A 21,451-nucleotide genomic window follows, 5' to 3' on the forward strand; every position below is an offset into this window, starting at 1 on the left:
CATTGAAAATCTGAATAGGTATCAATGGTGTGATATACATATTTTAGTTTTCCAAATTCTACAAAATGGAACACATCATCTGCCAGATTTAGATTTCATTTCTTTGAGTACCCTTTGGGTTACTTCCTGCAGGTAGTGGTGTTTGGTTGTATAAAGAACAAATTAGAAATTTCCTTATAATTTCCTTGCCTGTTGCCATGTGATGGGAAAGTCTTTTTTTAAAATAAAAAACCTTCACTATTGACATATTGTTTTTAATGAAATTCTGGGACTTTCAGCACATTTCCAAACACTAATTAATTGATTTCTGTCCTACATTGTGCTAGAGGACCTAGCAGACCTGTATGTGATTGGATGTGTGTTATGTATGTGAGATGATTCCTGTTCCTGATTATAATTCATAGCTGAATAAATAATGAAGTCAGTTCTATATCATCTGGTAGAAATCTAGCAGTTTCAATCATTTTACTTAATTGTACAGTAATCTTGGCCTCTTCTCTGAACCAGGTACTCAATTATAATTGTGGACTGGGCTCTAAAACACCTGCAACCCAAATCTACCCAGTCATTAGGAATAATTCTACTATAAACTGACCACAAGTTTAACATTTGCTTAACAATAGGTGAATGCATGCCATATGAGACTGTTGCTTCCTTTAATGTCCTTAAGTCTAAAATGTCACAGGAGTCTAGTCAGCTATAACAGAGATTCTGCCATTTGGCAATTCCTTTAAGGTTACTGGATATATTAAGGTTGGTTGTCTGAAAATCTTTGACTGTTCCTCTCTATTCTTATAATGCAATGCTGATTTTGGCTCTCCATTAAATTTTTCTGTCTGGATTTGAATATCTCTGTGATCTGTTTTATTAGTTTGTTCTAAGGCCTATTTCTTAGCACTTAGATAAACCAACTTTTTTAGTGATAAGACAATAATGATAATTCTGATAATATAATTAACATTCCATAAATCCCATCTAAATTAGATATCCTCTCAATTAATTGTTCCATTTTCAAACTGTCTAGCATATTATACAGAGATTCGAATTCCTCAATTATAATTGTTTTTCCCATTTGTCAATGTGGGGAAAAAACTCTCTTTTAAGTAATTCATACCTTTATGAATTCCCAATTGTCTTACCAAATCTACTGATGATGTTAATGAAGCTGTGAGGCTGATTGCTGCTGCATAGAACAGTAAAAGCCTCTCTGGATTTCAAGGCAGCTACCTAGTTTGTCAGCAGCCCAAGAAGGGGATTCAAGGAGAGCCTGCAACAGTGGTAAAGAGAGAGGGGGAGAGAGATGTCCAAAAACACAGGGGATTTTGTTCGGGGAGAAAGCACATGTGGCCGGTGGAGGGGGTGGCTACCTAAAGGCAGAACCAGCCAGTTTGGAGCCCAGGTGCTTCTGGAGTTTGGATATAACATCTAGACACTGTTTCAGAGAGGTTATAAAAGGAAAATCCCAAACATTTCCCCAAAGCTTGGGGATAAAAGAAAAGAAAGTCTGACCAGGTGGGATGGGAGCACCATGTGCAGCTCTACCCTGTGCCCATGGCATTCTTTATTTTATGGTTTGTTTCTGAGATTGAGGAATGCTAATCTGGGTTTACCATTGTTGTAACAAGTCACACCCCCATAAATTCATTGCTATTGGTCACATATGGCTTTAATTTCCCTACCTATCCTACTGGCCCTATACAATTGACCCACCTTGTTCTTTTTTTAAAAATTCTTTTACCAGAGGTAAAGTTCCAACACCTGGAAACTGAATATTTACCTTCTGAAGAAGCCATTCTGGATGCCAAGATGTTGGAGAAATTATTGTTACATCCAAACCTATGTCTATAATTACAATGTCATTCACTTGTATTTTTAGCTTTGTTCTTTGAACATTTAAAGAAGCATTAAGTTTTTTAATTGCTCTGTGGATGAGTTTCACCAATACTGACAGGGAATGTTTGAAATAAATTTGAGATTGGCGCCTGTAAGAGGTCCCTAAGGTGTTTCCCAATGGCAAAGGATTATCTTGTCTGTCACTTGTTGATCTGCATTCATTGGTCCAATGTTGGCCTTTGCTGTACCTTCTGCATATTTCAGAAGGTCAGGTCTTCTGTTTGGATCATCTCTTGAAAAAGCATTGTTTCTAGGAATGCCTTGCCTTTTCAGATGACCTTATTTACCACATTAAAACATCTGACCTTTTGAACTTTCTTAAAATTTTTAGAAATCACTTCTTCTATCCAAGTATCACCATAAGTGTGAGATCCAATATCAACTCTATTTCAGATCCATTCATCTATGGGGTCTGATCTTGCCTTTAAAGACCTAATCATCCTTTTGCATTCTGAGTTATCATTTTTTTAAAAGCCAAAGATTCAACTTATATTTGTCTAGCTTCTTAGTCCGATAACATTTTATGCACAGCTAAAGTCAATCTTTGTTTAAAAAAATCAGTGAAGGGCTTTTGGAGCCTTGTATAATTTTAGTAATGAATCAGTCCTCTTTCCTGATTCTTCATCCCTGTCCCAAGCACCCAAAGTTGCTGTACAACATATGGCCAAGATGTGATCATCAAATCTAAACTGTCTTTGCAAAACAGCATGCTCACCTTCATTGAGAAGCTGGTCTTGGGAAATTTCCATACCTCTGGCCCTACTTCATTGTTCTGTGATCCTAGCTTCCTTTCTCCCCCTTATTTTTCATTGTAACTGAGAACTACCTTCTAAGATTGCTGTAGCTAAAGCTTTTCAGTCTTGTGGGGGTATTTCTGTTCTGAGTTGTCTATGAATTTAACATTTGTTTCACAGAGTGTGAATGCATACCATATGAAACAACTGCTTCTTTAAATCTTTTGAAATCTAACATTTCTACAGGATCCTTTAACTTCTGATAGCCTTGGGGCTGCCTGTCATCTGGTACTTGTTCTTGTATGATAACTGGATATTGGTTTTCTAATAGCCTTGGGCTGTTCCTCTTCAGTTTCATAATTCAGTGTGGTAGGTTCTGTTCTAAATTCCTCTGTCTGTGTGTGAATATTTGTCTTTGTTTCATTCGTAGATCTTTCTAAGGATTGTATTTTATCAGTCAATTTTTTTATACTTGGAACCAATATCAAACTACTTTTTAAAGTATATAACATGAATTACCAAAGTGATAATTATAATTAACATGTCAATCCCAGCTAAGCTGATTATGCCTTCATTTAATTTTTTTCATTTTCAAACCATACGGTGTCCTAACTCTCTGTATCATAATATTGTTCCCCATTCTTAACGTTAGAAAGACTTTTGTTTTGAAATTTTCTTTAAAGACTTTTGAATAAAATTTCATTCCCTCCTTAAGAATTCCTGGGTGTCTCACCAGATCTGCTGACTTCTCAGTTTTTCTACAGCAGCAGTGTTTGACTGTGGGGAGTGCCTTGGGGTACCTAGGTAGCCAGGCTAGTACCGTGTGCCCCTGGAGTGGCAGCGGGATGCTGCTGCACTGCAGGATCTGGGTCGAGAGCACTTGCAGCTTCTTGCATATACCCAGGGGCTGAGGGTGTGCAGCCGTGGCAGTAGCAGTAGAAGACTAGCAGGTGCAAGCAGGTGTCAAGGCAAGCAGGCTGGTCCAGGGAAAGCCCACAAGCTTCAGGGAGAGGGAGTGAGCCACCTGAAAAATGGACACGGGGGAGGGGGATGTGCAGGAGAAACCTGCTTGGCAGGAAGTGAGGGCACAGAACTGACTGAATGACAGCCAGCAACTGTCTCGGGATCAGGTATCAGGGTAAAAACTGGATTGATCAGAGGAACGGTGGGGGAAACAACCATTGGACTCCTCTCTCTTTCCTTCCTCCATCCAAAAAGGGCCTGTGAATCTTTCTAAGCCCCTCTTTTCTTATTAAGCCCCTGCAAATAATTCATGGGTCTCTCTCTATATGTCCTGGGTCCTTCAAAACTTCTATGGCTAATTCTGGTCAGCTATTAGCTAGCTCCACCCTCTGATTCAAGGTAAACTTTATTGTTAGTACCAGGAGTGTCAGAGTCTGATCAAAATATCCCATAACACATGGTCTCACTATGCAGCCCTGGCTGTCTTCAAACTTGCTGTAAAGACCAGGCTGGCTTCAAATTCACAGCGATCACTGCCCTTGACTCCAGAATGCTGGGGTTACAGATGTGCACTTTTCTTGCTTTTTTTGCATGGCAAGTTTCTTACTCCAAACATTGTAGTAAATTTCAGTTTGGGTATATCGTAGATGTTGATATTCCTATGTGCTCCCAGGTATGGCTATTGTTACTCAAAAGGATTTCCCCATTTTGAATCTATCAGTGAAGGTCTGTGAGAGGGTAATATAAAGTAGCCTTTACAACTCCTGGTTTATAACTCCTAATATATGTTCTAAGTGCCTTGTGGCCATCGGCCATTAGTTCTCCTGCCTGGCATGTGTGAGTGCCCTGTGGCCATCTGTTATTTGCATGTGTGAACAGACAAGATTCCTAACCACCTACGAAAATAAATTATTATTCTTTATGACTCAATTGGCAGGTTCCCCCCCCCCCCCCGTCTGTCAGTAGTTTCTTCACACACAGTATTTAGTACTTTGCTGAATACATGAGCTATCTGGCTTCATGGTTCTCTTTTTCTCAGTGTGCCTCTTACCTTATGATACTCTGTCCCGTCAACTATAGTCACTTTGATTTTCTTGATTTCTCAACTCCATTTCTGTCATCAAATTGTCTACTGTTTGTTACTTTGTGTTTCCCTCCTGGCAACACAGAATGTCTTCCAGGGCCGTAAGTTAGTATATAGTCAGCTTTTCTTTTTTAGATTCATTCATTTATTATGTATACAGTATTCTGTCTACATGTGTGCCTCAGGCCAGAAGAGGGCACCAGATCTCTTTACAGATGGTTGTGAGCCATCATGTGGTTGCTGGGAACTGAACTCGGGACTTTTGGAAGAGCAGGCAGTGCTCCTAACCACTGAGCCATCTCTCCAGCCCCCTATAGTCATCTTTTCACCGCTGTGGCAAAATACCCAAGAAAGACAACTAAATGGAAAAACTTTCTTGAATTCCCAGTTTCAGAGATTTTAGTCCATGATCACTGCATTTTGTCACTGTAGACTTGAGGGGACACAGAGTGTGAGTCTTCTGACCCTTGACTTGTGCAAGGTTAGCAGTCATCCTACTGGACAGTAGTCCTCAAGACAGTTCACACATACTACTTCAAGACTACTTCCAAGTGGAACGGTTCTTCACTGTAGTAGGCACACACAGAAATCATTGAATGAGGACTAGGTCTTTCTCTTCAGGCTATGACAATGGTAATAACTTCTTAAGGACTACCCTGAAGTATCAGAATTGAAACAGTGATCAATCAGACCACTCCTTGATCAGGACTGCTAGAATTATGCATAGCCCTGCCCCTCCCCCACCTAGATCCAAAGCTATGTCAGCCCTTGAAGATGGACTTTTGATCACAAGGCTCTTTTGGTGTTTGTTGTCACAAGTGAAGCCACATTAAATAAAGCTGTCTTTGCTTGTTCCTCCTACCCCCCCCCCAAAAAAAAAACCAGAAACAAAATAGCACCCTGGTTTGGTTTGATTTGGTTTTGAATATTTGTTTTCTTGGTTTTGAGTGAGGGAGGTTAAATCCATTCACTCTATTTTGGCCAGAAGTCGATATTACTCTTTACATCTTTTTGTTTTGATTCAAGATCAATATATGGCAGGTGTTACCTGTCATGTTTTTGGTTTTTATCAAAGACATTTCACTACTTTTTCATGAGCCATGAATTGACATTCCAGGCTGGATTTGTCTGTTTCCTCATCAATAATCAGGTTAAATATCTGTACTGCTTTCTTGAATGGAACTTCAAGTGACCTTTCATGCTGAGTTTGATCACATGTAAAGTAGAATGTTGAAGATCTTCAAATTATTATTTTTATATACTGTAATTTGAGAATATCTAGTGGCTGATGGTGGCACTTAGGAGGTAGGAGCTCATGGATCTCCATGAGTTTGAGGCCCAAAAGGTTTATATAAAAAGTTTCAGGACAGTCAATGCTACATAAAGAGACCTTGTCTCAAAAAACAAACACAGGAGGAGAAAGGAGAAGAGGTGAGAAGGAGAAAGGATGAACCTATGGAATTGTTGAGACCTTAAAGATCCTATTCTCAAACTTCTTTTACATGGCTGTTTTTGATAACCTTGTTGCAACTAATTATTACTTGGTAGTTACAAAATCTTTTCAACATCAGTTAACTAGTGTTTTCTCGAAGACCTACCCTGCTTTTCTTTTTGACTATCATTAGGAATTCAGATTGTCTTTACATTATATTGTATTTATTGTATTTCATTATAATTTATTATTCCTCCTTTGTTCTTGCTTTCTCTTTGTGTCTATCAATGTGTGTGTATGTATATGCACACACACACAAACACACACACACATGCACACATAGATCAAATCCAGGGCCTTGCACCGCTACACAAACACCATGCCAAAGAACTGCACCATGGCCCTTATTCATTGGAACACAAAAATAATCCAGATTTGGTCAATGTGATCTATGTTGCCATTTAACTATAAAGTATGGGTTAAAGTAGGCTATTTTAGGCCTCACATAATCTCTACTAATCTAATAATAGGAATAGAGAAAAGCATCCCTAGGTTGAATGTTTGCTCAGGCCCTGTGCATGACCAACCCAGAGTGTGATTTGAGTTGAGGAGAGTTGCTTCTACTATCAACATCTCCTAGTTCTGTTTTTGTCTCCTGTTTTAGGCGTGTCACCTGGTTCTGTTCCTGTCACTTTTGTTAAAGACACACACACACACACACACACACACACACACATACACACACACACACACACGACACTTGCTCTTCTGTTGAATACCTCTGTCCTCCTCCATGATTACTTTCAGTATCAGAGAGCAGCAATTTGCCATTGAGTCCCCACCCAACTGTACATGCCTCAAAAACTCTGTCTTCTGTGACCCTGTGGTGGCCTTGGCCTGCCTCTTCTGTACCTCAGTAAGGCTTTTCCAGTAAACCAATTCTCTGTTTTTCTATTTACAGAATCTTACCTAGACATATGGCCTGCTGCCTCTGCAAATATAAAACTGATATTGAGGTTGTCTGCAAGACAGTCAAACTGCATTGCCATACTGGATGTCCCACATATTGTCGTGAGTCTCTTGCATGATGAATATTTTAATTTTATGTCTTACTTTTTAACTAGTTATGAAAAAGACTCATCCACAACTTCTCTTTTGCTGAAAGTTGGATTCTCAGCTATTATTGCATGATTAGATAATAGAACTGTTCCATATGCAGAGAGAGCAAGAGAAAGGCGTTAATGGGAGAGAGATAACATAGATGACCACAGACTCTTCACTATGCTGTCTGCCTGGTATCCTGCTTCCAAAAATTACTTTTGCATATAGTACACTTCAGTCTGTAAGCTGGCTTTATGTAATTAGGTCTCAAGTGATCTCCTACTTTTGATATCTCTAGACAGATTTTGTTTGGTTTCTTTTCTTAATTTTATAAGTGATGCCTTTTTTAAAATTTATTTATTTATTTATTAAAGAGTTCTGTCTCTTCCCCGCCACCGCCTCCCATTTCCCTCCCCCTCCCACAATCAAGTCCCCCTTTCTCGTCAGCCCAAAGAGCAATCAGGGTTCCCTGCCCTGAGGGAAGTCCAAGGACCACCCACCTCCATCCAGGTCTAGTAATTTAGAATCTGAGAGCAGTTGAGTGCTGCCTCACTGTGCTGCTGGAGCCGGGAGCTCTTCCATGCCCACACCGACCACCTCCCTACTTGTTTTGAACCTCAGGCTTTTCTATCGCCAGATCATTAGTGTAATTTTAAGTGTTTTTCTAAACTGAATATTGTGGCATATGGCAATAATCCCAGCTACTCAGGAGGCTGAAGCAAGATGATCCAAGTTCAAGGCCAGTCTAGGCAATTTAGTGAAAACCTATCTCACTTTTTTTTAAAAAAAAAATATTTTAAAAGGGGACAGGGATACAGCTTGATAGTATAGCTTGTGCTTAGCCCTAAAATATTTTCTATGTATTAGGTTTATTAGCAATAACTTCATCCAAAATATGACCGTTTTTTTGCCTAAATAGTTTGAATGCAAGTCTTTAGCCTTGATCTGGAGAAGAGAAATAGAAGTGGCATTTGACTGTCTATATAAATAAGATGTCATTTATTTTTAATTTAGGAAACCAATTACATTATTCTCTTTTTTTCCACAGAAATGGCAAATAAGCATTTCTCTTATTTTACACATCAGAAGTGTCAACTGCTGTTGCCTCTTGCTTGAGTTATCACTTCCTAATTCTGAGCAGTCCACAGGCACACATTTTTCTTTTCACCACTCCTTCAGGCCCTCACTACCACCTCAAATCCTCTCAATTCTCCTGGGAAAGAAACACAGCTACACAGTGACCCACTTGACCTTCCTACTACCAGAAGCTTTGTATTGTTCCCATGTGGACCTGGAAGAATGAGAAATGAAGTGAGAACAGGCTTCAGACAAGCCCAGTACATTAAACATGTCTTCACCTACACCTCATAACCCCCTTCACTCAGGCAAGAACCAGAAAGATGCACAGAGAGGATGCTCCTGTTTCAAGAGCTAGAATACATGGCAACAGAGCCTATGGGAAGAAATTGGGCGGGCAGGTGGAAAAGGCCACACATCCAGATGTGAATGAGAGGCACCTGCTTTAGCATTTCTGGCCTCACTCCCCTCAAAGGTTGTCCATCACCATAGTTAGCTGAGGTTGTATCAACACAGGGCACATTGAAACGATGGAGAGAGGAAACCTAGTGGGCCTCTCGAATCTGAGGCAGGATGGTGTAGATGTAGAAGCCTGAGGAGGTTCAGTCAGCCATGCAGAGAAGAAAAGCTGGCTTTGTCTTCAGGCTCTGGGTCTCTCTCTACTGGTCCACTGGCTGTCTTGAATAGACTTCCTGTGTGCACACTGTGGAAGGTTCCCAGGAGGTGCCTACTTTGCCAATGACACTCTTTCTTTCGGTTGCTCCCATTTCACAGAATGTAGTTTAGTGTGTTTTCACACACACACACACACACACACACACACACACACACACACACACACACGGCATACCAGTATTTGCTGGCCCGTAATTTATTTGACTACAGTGTGTGACTGTGAACTGAGAATGGGCTAAAAGTATTCTCTGACTAAAGGCAATCTCTTCATTTTTGACAGCTGAGGAAGCATCTATAGGGAACCCAGAAGGGGCATTCATGAAGGTGTTGCAGACCCGGAAGGAGATTAACAGCACTGAACTCATTATTGAACCAGAGACAGGCTATTCAGACCAAGAAAATGCCAAGTACTCCAGCTCCATGGAAGAGAAGATCGACTTTAATGATGAAATTGATGTTATGAGTGCCCTGAATTACATACTGCCATATTTCTCTGAGGGAAATCTGGAAGATGTAGTATCAACAATGTTACCATACATTAAACTGCTGTTTTCTCATGACCAAGATTCAGAGAGTTCCTTGGGATCTTTGCAGAATGATACACAAAGTATTCTTCCTACAAATGAATCTGAATCTGGTAACTTCACTAACAAAAATAAATTGAATAAACTTTATTTTCTGGAAAAGTTATTAGATGAAGAAATTGATGAGGTTAAAAAGGAAGAGGAAACTATACTACATAAGGAGAAGTCTAATAATTCAGGTAAAAAATTTAATCAACAAATATTTGGACAGAGTTGGGCACCTGCCCAGGCAGAGGGAAACAGTCTTGAAGAGATTGAGAAGGCAGAGAAACGACTCCACAGCCTGAACAGAGTACTCAAGAGGACAGGAAGCATACGGAAAAGGCACTTTAAGGGAGTGAGTGACAAGAGCCCGTGGAATAAGCAGAGTGTCCAGACACCTGTGGAGAGTATTGCCAAAGACGGGCAGCTCAGGAGCCCACCCACAGCAGAGTTGCAGCAGCTCGGTCTGGTTCAGAAGCCCAGGATGTCAGTGGGAAATTCCTTCCACCCAGAGCCCCTGCTCCCAAAGGAGCATGGGGAGGCAGTGTCTTCTTCCACAGAACAGTCACTGGTGGACAAGACTCCCACTACAAAATCACTGCCTGCGTTCATAGACAGACGAAAAGACTTGTCTTACACCATTTTTGTTTTAGAAAGTGCAAATGCCAATGTGAAAAGAACGAAGGGGTCTAACCCTAGTTTACTATCTGAAAAGAGACATAGAAACCTTAGGAAGAAAAAGTATCATTTCCGGTTGATTGCAAAGAGTCCAGCATCCTCTGCAGTGAGGAGCCTGGTAAATTCCCCTGCAGGAGGGGTCTTTTCATCTTTAGGAGACCTGAGTTATGCAGAAAAGCCTTTTGCACAATTAGATGCTGCCTTAGAACCTCCTTCCAAAAAATCTCTGGCTGCATCTGATATTGATGATATTGAAGAACACATCTTTGAACCCACCACCCCTATGTCTGAAGAACCTATATCAGAAAATATATTCCCTGAAATGACTGCTGTAGAGTCTTTTGGGCCCACATACGATTTAATTCCAACAGGTATCACTGTGCCTGAAGAAACCGCATCAGAAAATATACCCTCTGAGAATCCTATTGTAGAGTCTAATGTGCCTACCTCCAATTTAATTCCAACAGACATCACTGTGCCTGAAGAAGTTGCATCAGAAATTATACCCTCTGAGAATCCTATTGTAGAGTCTAATGTGCCTGCATCTGATTCAATTACAACTCTTCAGCAAGCCAGCAAGCCACAGTTAGACTTCATCTTGGGGCCTGACTCCCATGAATTTGCTTACTCGTTGCTAATGTCACCAGGTGAACGCTTTGAATCTCAGCTAAACCAGCAGCTGCGGCCCCTCATCCCCAACAACAATGTGAGAAGGCTTATTTCTCACGTTATCAGGACTTTGAAGATGGACTGCTCTGATCCCAGTGTGCAACTGTCCTGTGCCAAGCTCATCTCCAGAACCGGCCTCCTGATGAAGCTTCTCAGTGAGCAACAAGAATTCAAGTTGTCCAGGGCCGACTGGGATACGGACCAGTGGAAAACTGAGAACTACATCAATGAGAGCCCAGAAACCAAAGGTGGACAGAAGGGTCTGGAACCAAGTCAGGTGAGGACAATGTTGGAACTGAGTCCCCTGTACCCTCTCAGTCATTTAAGCAGAAAGACTGGAGGCTTCTATTCCAGATCTTGTATTGTCCGCATAACTCTAGCCCAGCCAAGACAGTGGTTCTCACGATGGTTCTAAATTTATTGACAGAAGGCAACCTAAAACTCAAAACTTAATAATTGCGTTAGATAGGTAGCACATTTAATTTGGTATGTTCTTTTAAAATCTGCAAGCTACTAAAGTAGAAAACTTTTATTATTTTTTTCATATTGTCATTTTGTTTTATAGTGTTGGGGATTAAATTCAGGACCTTGTATACATAATATACAAGGACTTGATCACTAAACTATATACTGTAGCCCATAGTCTTGCTTTTGTTTATTGTGTTATTGGGGTATTTTGTTTTGTTTTGTTTGAGACAGGGTCTCACTATGTAGTTATATCTAGCCTAGAAATTGCTGTGTAGACCAGGCTGGCCTTGAACTTTCAGAGATTCGCTTGCTTCTGTCTCCAGAGTGCTGGGATTAAGAGCCTCACCAAGCCCAGCTCTTAGTTTTATTGAGTCAAAGTCTTTTTGTATAATCCAGGATATCCTAGAACTTACCTGGTGTTCTAGGTTGTCCTTGAACTTATGGCAGTCCTCCTATCTTAACTTCCCAATTGCTAGATTATATATAAGTTACCATTCACAAGCCCAAGAAGGAATTTTAAGCAATTAGCCTTCACTTTCTGTCATTCTTTTAATTTTATTATTATTTAATAGCCACACAAATGTCCATTCATTTATTTCATATATTCCAGCGCACAAAAGAAGTTCCGGGATACAGCTACAACAACAAAATCATCTTGGCAATATCTGTAACTGTAGTATTGATAGTGTTGATTATCGTTTTCTGTCTCGTTGAGGTAAGGACAACAATACATTCCTGTGTCCAGCATGTGCCCGGTCTGTGTCATAGGTTTAGAGGCTGCGAACTGAAAATCTGAGCCACTGACCATCTCTGTCTACAAATAATGTCACCGAGTGTCCACAGGTACTCTGTGAAGTCGGGCTCCTCAATGTCAGGTCATTATGTAACGTTCTGATTTGGTGTCAGACTGGTGGTGTTGCTGTGAGAGGCTGTGGGAGCAGTGGAGAGTTCTCTGTCAGTGAGGATGGTGGAATTTTGAGGCTGGAAGGCAGAAATCAGCATGGGATCAGTTCATGACCTCCGGGAGGATGTCCTCTGGCCCCTGTACAGGCAGCACCTCCACACCTAATGTGGTTGTGACCTCCAGGGAAATCTCTGTAAAGTCCTATATTGCTCTTTAGTGGTGTGTACTGTTCACCACTGTGCTGGAATTTATTCACATTTTCATTATTTTTTCTGCCAATTTAGATGATACTCTGTGAGTAGAGTAAGCATGCCCAGTATTTTGCCTACAGAAGATAACAGTGGTATTCAAAGAAGAGAAATGACGCATTCCATCAATTCTACTATGAGGATGATAGAATTCAGTACTTATTAAAATAGCATCAGAGAAAGATGTTTTGTTACTTCTATAGTCCTTGCTCTTAGGAAACAGAAGCAGGATGATCCATAGTTCACAGTCATTCTCAGCAATGTAGTGAATTCAGGCCAGGAATATATGAAATGCTATCTTAAAAAAAACAGATTAAATAGTAACAGACAGAGAAAAGCAATGGACAAACAGTGCAGGAACTGTTGGGGTCTGGGGTTTTATATGGCCTGTGCATGCTAAGCATGAGCTATATTCCTAGACACTTAAGACTTTTGAGTAATTTAATAGTTTAGTCAACGGTGGAAAATGGAGTAAATGGTAAGAGAACAATTGTCTGACTGTTTTGTGGCCAAGTAATGAAAGCTTTCTCCTTCTTACCTTAAAGAAATCATGCAAGAGAGAAAAAATAGCAGTGGTTTTAAAAATGAATGTGTGGGGGGAAGAGCTGTCTGTTTCCACTCCATAGGCAAAGGCCTTTGCTGGGTCTGGACGCTGTCTTCCACATCCTTCGGGATAGAAGGCTTGTGCCTGCTGAGTACAGCACAGAGTTCTCCATTCTTTGTCTGATCTAATCTCAGACTCCTCTGGGAAGAGCTTATCAGCCTCTCCTAGGGTGAAGAGCACCTAAGCCCAGTGGCCAAACCAAGAGTAAATCTCCCATTCATTCCCCTGATCCCTAAGCCTGCACCCGGACCCTTCACTGGTCAGTTTCGCCCCCTCAGAGACAAACAGGAAGTACTGGGAGTGTGAGAGACTAGGAAACCATTGAAACCACCCAAAGCGTTAATATATTTCGTGGTAAAACAACCCAGTGGAAAAGGAAAGTGTCTGTAGCCGAGGCCACTCATCTACCGGCCTGTGTCTCCTCCTGTATGAGTTATGGATGTTCTTGTTCTCAGGGTGTTGCCACCTCAGGGGACGCAGGCTCCTTCTGTAATACGTCCTAGCTCTTGTCTAGCACTGTTTTCTCATTTGTACATTTTCCCGCTGCCCCAGGAGAAAAGGAGCTTGAGACAGGGTTTCTATAGCCAGAACGACCTGGAATCCACTATGTACCTGAGGCTGACCTTCAGCTCCTGATCTTCCTGCCTCAGAATCACAGGCATGTGCCACCAAGTCCAGCTGGTGTGCTGACGTCTTTGTTTTGTGACTTTCCACCCTACTGACATTTCATATTACTTCCAGTATAGTTTTAGTTGATCTCGTCAGCATTTTGGTTGTCTGTTGTTTCCAATACAAATAGTACTAGTTTTTCACTTGTCTTCCCAATTTAGTTTCCTTACTGTGTATTGAGCCCTTCTTGACAGGGCCACCCCGCAGCAGTGACAGAGGAGACCTCTGGCCAGGGCCACCCTATAACAGTGACAGAGGAGACCTCTGGACACCTTAGGCCACCCCGCAGCAGTGATAGAGGAGACCTCTGGACAGGGCTACCCTATAGCAGTGACAGAGGATACCTCTGGACAGGACCGCCCTATAGCAGTGATAGAGGAGACCTCTGGACAGGACCGCCCTATAGCAGTGATAGAGGATACCTCTGGACAGGACCGCCCTATAGCAGTGATAGAGGATACCTCTGGACAGGACCGCCCTATAGCAGTGATAGAGGATACCTCTGGATAGGACCGCCCTATAGCAGTGATAGAGACATCTTGCTCTTGTTCTTGATCTCTTCAGCAGTGCACTTTTTAGGCTTTTGCTGTATACTTAGATGGAGTTAAAAATATTTTGAATCACCTGACCATGATAGTGCTTACTTTTAATTACAGCACTCAGGAGGCAGAACGCTGTGAGTTCATGACCTGCCTGGGATACAAAGCTAGTTCCAGGACAGCCAGGACTGTTAAACAGAGAAACCCTATCTCAAAAAACAAGAAAATTCATACTTTTAACAGAAATTATTTTTATTAGGAAGTATTTGCTGAATTTTATCTAAAATAATTAGTATAATATATTAAGTGAAACCTAAAGAATGGTGTTGTGAAGAGACAAAGAAGGGCAGAATGGGCTCCCGAGCTCACTGAACAGGTAAGACTTTAGGTAAGTAAAAGGAATTAGTAGATTTAGAAACAGAGGTCATTGTGATAAACAGAATTATGTTTTCTCCCCAAACAGGTTTATTCCCACAGAACAAAAGAGGAAGATGAAGTAAAGTCCATAGGGTAAATATGAGACCATCTTTCACAGAGAACATGAGAGTCAGCAGAGAACTTGGGACTCAGCTAATTCCCTCATCTGACAGGGAGAAGAAAGTTGCCAGAAAGAATATGATCCTCTCTGTTGTTTTGCCTGGCTCCCAAAGAGGCCCCTGCCACTAGCATGGATGCCTCTGCTGCCACCAGGCCTTCAAAGAAAGAGGGTGAAATCAATAGGTTTAGGCTGCACCAGCTTTTGTTAGTGTTGTCTGCTCCAGCTAGAGACTTCAGAATTGGATGCTTTGGAGAAGAAGCAGGGGAGCCCAGAGTTAGAGTGCAAGGCTGTGAGTGTACAGAGGAGGAAAGTCCATATCCTCATCCTGTTGGTCACCTTTTGAGCCTCTTCTTTCTTTGAGTGACACAAACCTCATAGAACTATAGCTGGAGAGATTATGGACAATAGTTACCTTTCTTCTAAAGAGGAAATGAAGGACAATGGCAGAAATGTCTGGTCCTGTGGTCACTCTCTGGGGCATGTCAGAAAGAGGACCAATTTCTACCCGGTGGAGCCCTTGTTTTTAGTTCCTCTCTGCTCAGGCTTTGGTCATATTTCACTTCAAATCTGTACAGCGTATATGTCTGGAAAGTATGCTGAGTTTCCTGATTGTCCTTGGATTCAGAAAAGATAACTAATGTGTGTGTTGGTTCTCGTCATGTACTTTACCGCTTTTTTGGAGACATGGTTTCACACTTAGGCTGGTCTGGACTCACTGTGTAGCCAAGACTGACCTCAACCTCACAGAGATCCGCCAGCCTCTGCCTCTCCACCTCTGGGATTAAAGGTATTATGCACCACTGCCTGACTGGCCTCAGAATCTTGTTTCAGCCTCCCAAGAATTGGAATCACAGGCATGATCCGCCATGCACAGCTAGCTGTGCCCTTTAAACTGCTCTTACAACTCCTCAGCAGAGGCAGGCTGCAGGGTGAAACCCTGTGAGTCTGTGAGCTGTGCTGTGGACTTGGGCTTTGTACTTGGAGGATAAAGCAGCTAGGCAAGCAGGAGCAGCCCCTCCCTCTCCTCAGCAAGTCTGCCTGTGAGAGCTGATCTGCAGGAGAGCAAAGGGCTCCTGCCCAGGGTGGCTTCTTCAGAGGGAGAAGCTGGTTCAGTGGAATAAGTGGGGCTACTGTCATGCTGGTGCCTCTGCTCCAGGACAATTCACAGGCAGAGATCTCCCCAGGGGCATTGTGGGGCCTTACAACAGCCAGATATGCATGGAATTGTTGTTAAGTCCCAGTGCTGGGGTGATCTTTGTTATGGGGAGAGCCAAGATGTCCCCAGACAACACCACACACACACACACACACACACACACAGCACAGCACAATCACTAACTGTCTTCTGCATGTGTTTTCTTCCAAGGAGTAAGAAATGCTACAAGGACAGTGAGAGTCAGGTAAGCCCGAGACTCGGTGCTGTGCCTGGAGAAGGTGGGGCTAACAGAACTAATGTCTCCCCTTCTGTTTCCTAGGAAGGATTTTTCTGGCTAAGGTGGCTTAGGGATATGTATAGACCTCTTCACGACACACGCAAGAAAAACATGGCTCAGAATCTACAGGACAAGGAGTCCTCTGGAGAGGAGGAGATTTTCAAAAAGAATTTATCAAGGTAAATGTCTAGCTCAAATGAGGAGCTAAGGGCAAGATGCTCAGTGGCTCACAGATTTATTAGAACATGACATATGAAATAAGAGCATGACTGAGGGAATGCAGGTCAAGGAGTCCTCTGCACAGGACGATATTACCATTCAAAATGTATCACGGTAAATGTCTAGCTCAAATGAGGAGCTCTGGGCAAGTCCCTCATTTCAAAGTTTGAAAGCCTTGGCATTGCTCTTCTTCCAGGGAGGTCAAGGGTGAAGTGATGCCGCCGGCCCGGAATCTGTCAGTCTCTGAAGCAGAAGAGAGTGAAGCAGCTGATGACACTGAAGGCACAGAATGATCTGCTATCATTTATTAATAAATTACTGTTGGTAGATTCGTGAGTGTCAAAAGCCTTTGTACACAAGTAAATGAAAATCGATGTAGAGCAGTTGATATTGTGGGCCAGTAAAGATAGCTCATTGTGCTATATTCCTTTACACTGTGTGAATATATGTCACTGTGATTGGTTTAATAAAGAAGCTGACTAGCCTATAGTTAGGTGGGATAAGGTTAGGCGGGAGAACCAGACTAAGAGAATGCTGGGAAGAAGAAGCAGGAGGGGGCCTCAAGAGACGCCATGAGATACAGAGCAAGCAGAATGGAAAGTACGTACAGGAGGTAACGAGCCTTGGGGGCAGCACATAGATTAATAGGAATGGATTAATTTAAGTTATAAGAGCTAGTCAAAAATAAGTCTAAGCTATTAGGCAAGCACTTATAATAATATAATATTATGTCTTAGTGTGGCTATTTGGGAACGTTTGGCAGAACAGAGCTGATCCGTGGTCTTGACAGAAGCCTCCCCTTACAGCTCATTGTATAAAAGCAGTTGCTATGCAAGCCTTGTGACCTGAGTGTGAAACAGAACCCAAGTAAATAAGATAAATGTGGAGGTTTGAAGATGGCTCCCCTAGACTCATCTATTTGAATAATTGCATCCCAGTTGGTGGAACTGTTTGGAAAGGATTAAGGAGGGTGAGGCCTTGTTGGAAGAGATGTGTCGCTGGGGGGCTTGAGGGTTCAAAAGCCCAGGCAATTCCCAGTTCTCTCTCCTCTCCCTCTTCCCAATCCCCACATCCCTTCTACCCTCCTGCTCTCTCCTCCCCAATAATATTTTTTCTTTTTATTTATTCTTATACAGTGCATCCTAATCACAGCCTCCACTCCTCCCAGTCCTGTCCCTCCTGCCTGCCTACCCTCTGCTCCAGATCCACTGTTCCTCTGAGAAAAGAACAGGCCTCTCAAGGGTATCAAGTGCACACAGCATCACAAGATGCAGTAAGACTAGGCACAACCCTCATTAAGGCTGACAAGGCAACCCAGTAGGCAGGAAAGGGACCCAAGAGCAGTCAAAAGAGTCAGATACACCCCACTCCCGTTGTTAGGAGTTCCGCAAACACCCCAACTAAATAACCCCAGCATGTAATTAGAGGACCTGGCACAGACCCATGCAGGCTCTGAGACTGCTACTTCAGTCTCTGTGAGCCCCTGTGAGTCCTACTTAGCTGATTGTGTGGTCTGTGTTCTGGGGTCCTTGGCTCCTCTGGCTCCTACAATCTTTCCTGCCCCAAGCTCCCCCTAATGTTTGACTGTGGATCTCTGTATCTGCCCCTACCAGCTGCCTGAGGGAGCCTCTCTAAAGATGATTGGGCTAGGCACTGATCTAAAAGTATAGCAAAATATTGTTAGGAATCATTTCTTTGACTTTTTTTATCAGTTGTGAAGAAACCTTGTACCATGGGGAGGGGAGGCCTCTTGGACCACGGATCGGCACAGACAACACAGAAACACCTGCTATCACAGAAAGATTCTTTATTAAGCGGTGAAGAAACAGCAGGTGCCCTTGCAGGTATCATTTTTAAGAAGAGAAAGAGGGGGGGGGTGTCTATGTGAGAATGGGCTAGAATGTGGTGGTGTGTTTTGATTGGCCCTGTTAATTAGGTGAACCAAAGGGGCTTTTCATTGCTAGACTTTGGTAGTCATGCTAGGGCATGAGTCTGACGTAACAAAGTATCCAAATATGGGCTATATGGGTACTTTATGGCTAGCTTTACGGATACAATCTGTGGTTAACAAGGGAAAGGGGAGGGGCAAGGTCTGCCACTGCCATATTTGACCGGGCTTGTTAGGGCTCAAGTTGTGTTTGTTCTTTCCTAGGTCTCTGAGCCATCCAGCTTTGGGTTCCTGGCCATACAAAATATACATTTGAGGGGTAGAGAGACGGTTCAGTGTCTAAAAGCACTTGCTGCTCTTCCAAAGAACCTGGATTTGATTCCCAGCACCCACAAGGTGACTCAGTCTTACAACTCATTATAGGAGATCTGATGCCTGCTTCTGGCCTCCGTGGTACCAAGCATGTACGTGATGCCCAGACATACATGCAGGCAAAACATCCAAACAGAATTTTTTTTAAAAAAAATTAAGCCTTTGAATTGAAACTTTAGACTCTTTTATCAGGCAGTGAGACTGGAGTAGAAATATAAACTCAAATACCCGCTCTGAAGGGAGGGTCTGCAGGCCTGTGGAAGATTGGACCCTGCCCCTGCAACAGGCGCATGCCGGTCCCGGGAACCTAACCTTGCTTCTTGTTTGTTGTGTTTCTCCAGCCCCAGTACTAGGCTGAGGAAAATCGGATTTGGCCACTGCAGGCGCTGAGAGAGAGACCGATAGCCTAGGCTGCCTGTGCTGTGGTAGAAACTGACCGAAGGAGGGACGGACAAGGCGGCCATGCGTGGTCCGGCTGAGGGGCACGGGTCTAGAGCTGGCGGGCAGTGAGCCAGAGTGACCCGTAGCCGACCGCACTCCTCACGTTCACGTCTTGGGCCTCCCACGGCATTCTCTCTCTGTTCACAGAGTTCTCCCAGCTTGACCTTCTGTGTACAATCTGGGTCTTCCCGAACGCTGCAGGTGATCCCGGTTTCTACATCATCATCAAGTTTTACTGGGCGAGGGACGCACAGAGAACCCCAAAGGCATGCGACCAGAAGCATTTTTTCCCCCAGGCTTTCTGGACGGTTATGTGATTTTATTGTATTTTATATTTTATTTTATTTTGAGACAGGATTTCACTACGTAGCTCTGGCTGCCCTGGAACTTGCTTTGTAGACCAGGCTGACCTCGAACTCCAGAGACCCGCCTGCCTCTGTCTCATCAGTCCTGGGATTAATGGTGTGCACCACCACCGCCCAGCAGTTACATGATTCTTTTAAGGGTTCCTGGCCATGACTGTGGTGTGCCCAAGAGTACTCCTGTAGAATATTTCACATCAGTTTATGTTGTTATTTATTTTTTAAACTCTTCATCACAAAAATTTGGCTTCTATTGCGCACGTGTGTGTGTGTGTGTGTGTGTGTGTGTGTGCGTACGTGTGTGTGTGTGTGTGTGTGTGTGTGTGTGTAGGTAGGTAGGTAGGTAGGCAGGCACAGAAGATGTGGAGCACGGATGTTGAGTCAGAGGATGACTTTATGGAATCAGTTTTCTCCTACCTTTACTTGGGTTATAGGAATTAAACTTAAGTCTTGAGGATTGCATTGACACGCTGCTGCTGACTTCTGTTATTTTTATGTGGGTTTAAAGTGTGAGTTTGACCAACTTTGTCACTTGTGACTTTATGTTCATTACTCAGAATGCTTGTCTGAACTGATTCCCAGAAGATGGACAAAGCCGTGGTTCTTAACCTGGGGGTTGAACGACCCTTTCCCAGGGAGTCACCTAAGGCCATTGGAAAACACAGATATTTACATCACAATTTATAGCAGTAGCAAAATTACAGTTAGGAAGTAGCAACAAAAATAATTTTATGGTTGAGGATCACCACAGCATGAGGAGCTATATTAAAGCCTTTGGAAGGTTGAGAACCAAGGTTTTAATACCTTAATGTCTTATAGAAGCCCTAATCCACATTAACCGGCAGTCCATTTTATTTTCCCAGAGATTTAGAACATCCCATTACGTCCCTCAATTCAACCACTTGACTGGCTGTTTTATCTTTCTATGTGCTGTTGACCTTGCTGCCTATTTTTATTTGTATTGGTTCCTCATGAATTAAACCTTTATTGAGTTTGAGAACTCCACTCAGTTGTAATTACAAGTATGCTTGTCCTCTTTTGTATACTGTTAAGACCTTATTTCACTCTAGACCACCCACTTCCTAGAGTGGAATTGACTACCTGAAGACGTTCTTTAATTTTTGGACTATGCTCTGCCTGTTCCTAGCCTAGATAGGTCTCATATCCGATGTGCGATGTTCTTCTGTTGCATTGGCCAATGATTAAAGCTATTTTGGCCAATGACCTAGCAGAGTAAAACCAGACTGGAAATCGGAACAGAGATAAAGAGAGAAAGTGGGCAGAATCTAAGAGAAGCCATGTTGCTGCTGAAGAAGTACATTAGAACCTTACTGGTAAGCCATAGTCAGTCTTCTGGCAATACACAGATTAATAGAAAAGGGTTAATTTAAGATGTAACAGTTAGTTAATTGAAGGGGCGTGGTCGATCATTATGTTAGAATTAACCAGACCAGCTTAATGTAATAGATTTAGTTTTAATATACAGAAAAAAGGGACCTTACAAAACCAGGGTTCCAGTGACCAGGAGTGCAGGGAACAAAGAAGAGGAACCTGGATGTTTTTATCTTTTTCACTTGGCCTCAGGGGGACACACCCTAATCAAAATGTGATTGGACTTCCCCATCAGTTAATAAGAAGCTAGTGGCCAAACTGTTGTAATTAATATGGTTTCTGTGTGGTTATTCGGGTCCAGATGAATGCGCAGCCCCCACCTACGCATATCCATTTAGATAATATAGATAGTATTGGAAAGATTAGAAATCATGAAAAATTGTAATTAGTTCCTGGTACTGTTTAGATAGCAAACCCATTCCATAAACTCTAGGTTTTAAGAATTTCACAAGTTACTGGGTGGTGGTGGCTCACGCCTTTAATCCCAGCACTTGGAAGACAG

At 42.5% G+C, this 21,451-nt stretch overlaps 1 protein-coding gene and 2 long non-coding RNA genes across 3 annotated transcripts in view; all 3 read left to right on the forward strand.

Moving 5' to 3' along the window:
• Positions 1-16,458, forward strand: part of LOC142859535 (leucine-rich repeat-containing protein 37A-like) — a 64,002-nt gene extending 47,544 nt beyond the window's left edge. Inside the window, exons 4-9 of the mRNA XM_075989707.1 lie at positions 7,068-7,177; positions 9,240-11,149; positions 11,951-12,055; positions 14,768-14,814; positions 16,209-16,242; positions 16,318-16,458. Coding sequence (XP_075845822.1) covers positions 7,068-7,177; positions 9,240-11,149; positions 11,951-12,055; positions 14,768-14,814; positions 16,209-16,242; positions 16,318-16,458 — 2,347 coding nt within the window. The remainder of the gene's footprint in view (positions 1-7,067; positions 7,178-9,239; positions 11,150-11,950; positions 12,056-14,767; positions 14,815-16,208; positions 16,243-16,317) is intronic.
• The window catches only part of LOC142859916 (uncharacterized), a 155,159-nt gene that overhangs the window by 58,521 nt on the left and 75,187 nt on the right, over positions 1-21,451 (forward strand). The gene's annotated exons all lie outside the window — the stretch shown is intronic.
• Positions 16,496-16,823, forward strand: LOC142859918 (uncharacterized). Its single transcript, XR_012912278.1, has 2 exons — positions 16,496-16,608; positions 16,691-16,823. It is a non-coding gene; the product is annotated as an uncharacterized LOC142859918 (long non-coding RNA).

The sequence above is a fragment of the Microtus pennsylvanicus genome, chromosome 11 (genome assembly GCF_037038515.1).
Source record: "Microtus pennsylvanicus isolate mMicPen1 chromosome 11, mMicPen1.hap1, whole genome shotgun sequence".
In the NCBI taxonomy this organism is placed as follows: Eukaryota; Metazoa; Chordata; class Mammalia; order Rodentia; family Cricetidae; genus Microtus; species Microtus pennsylvanicus.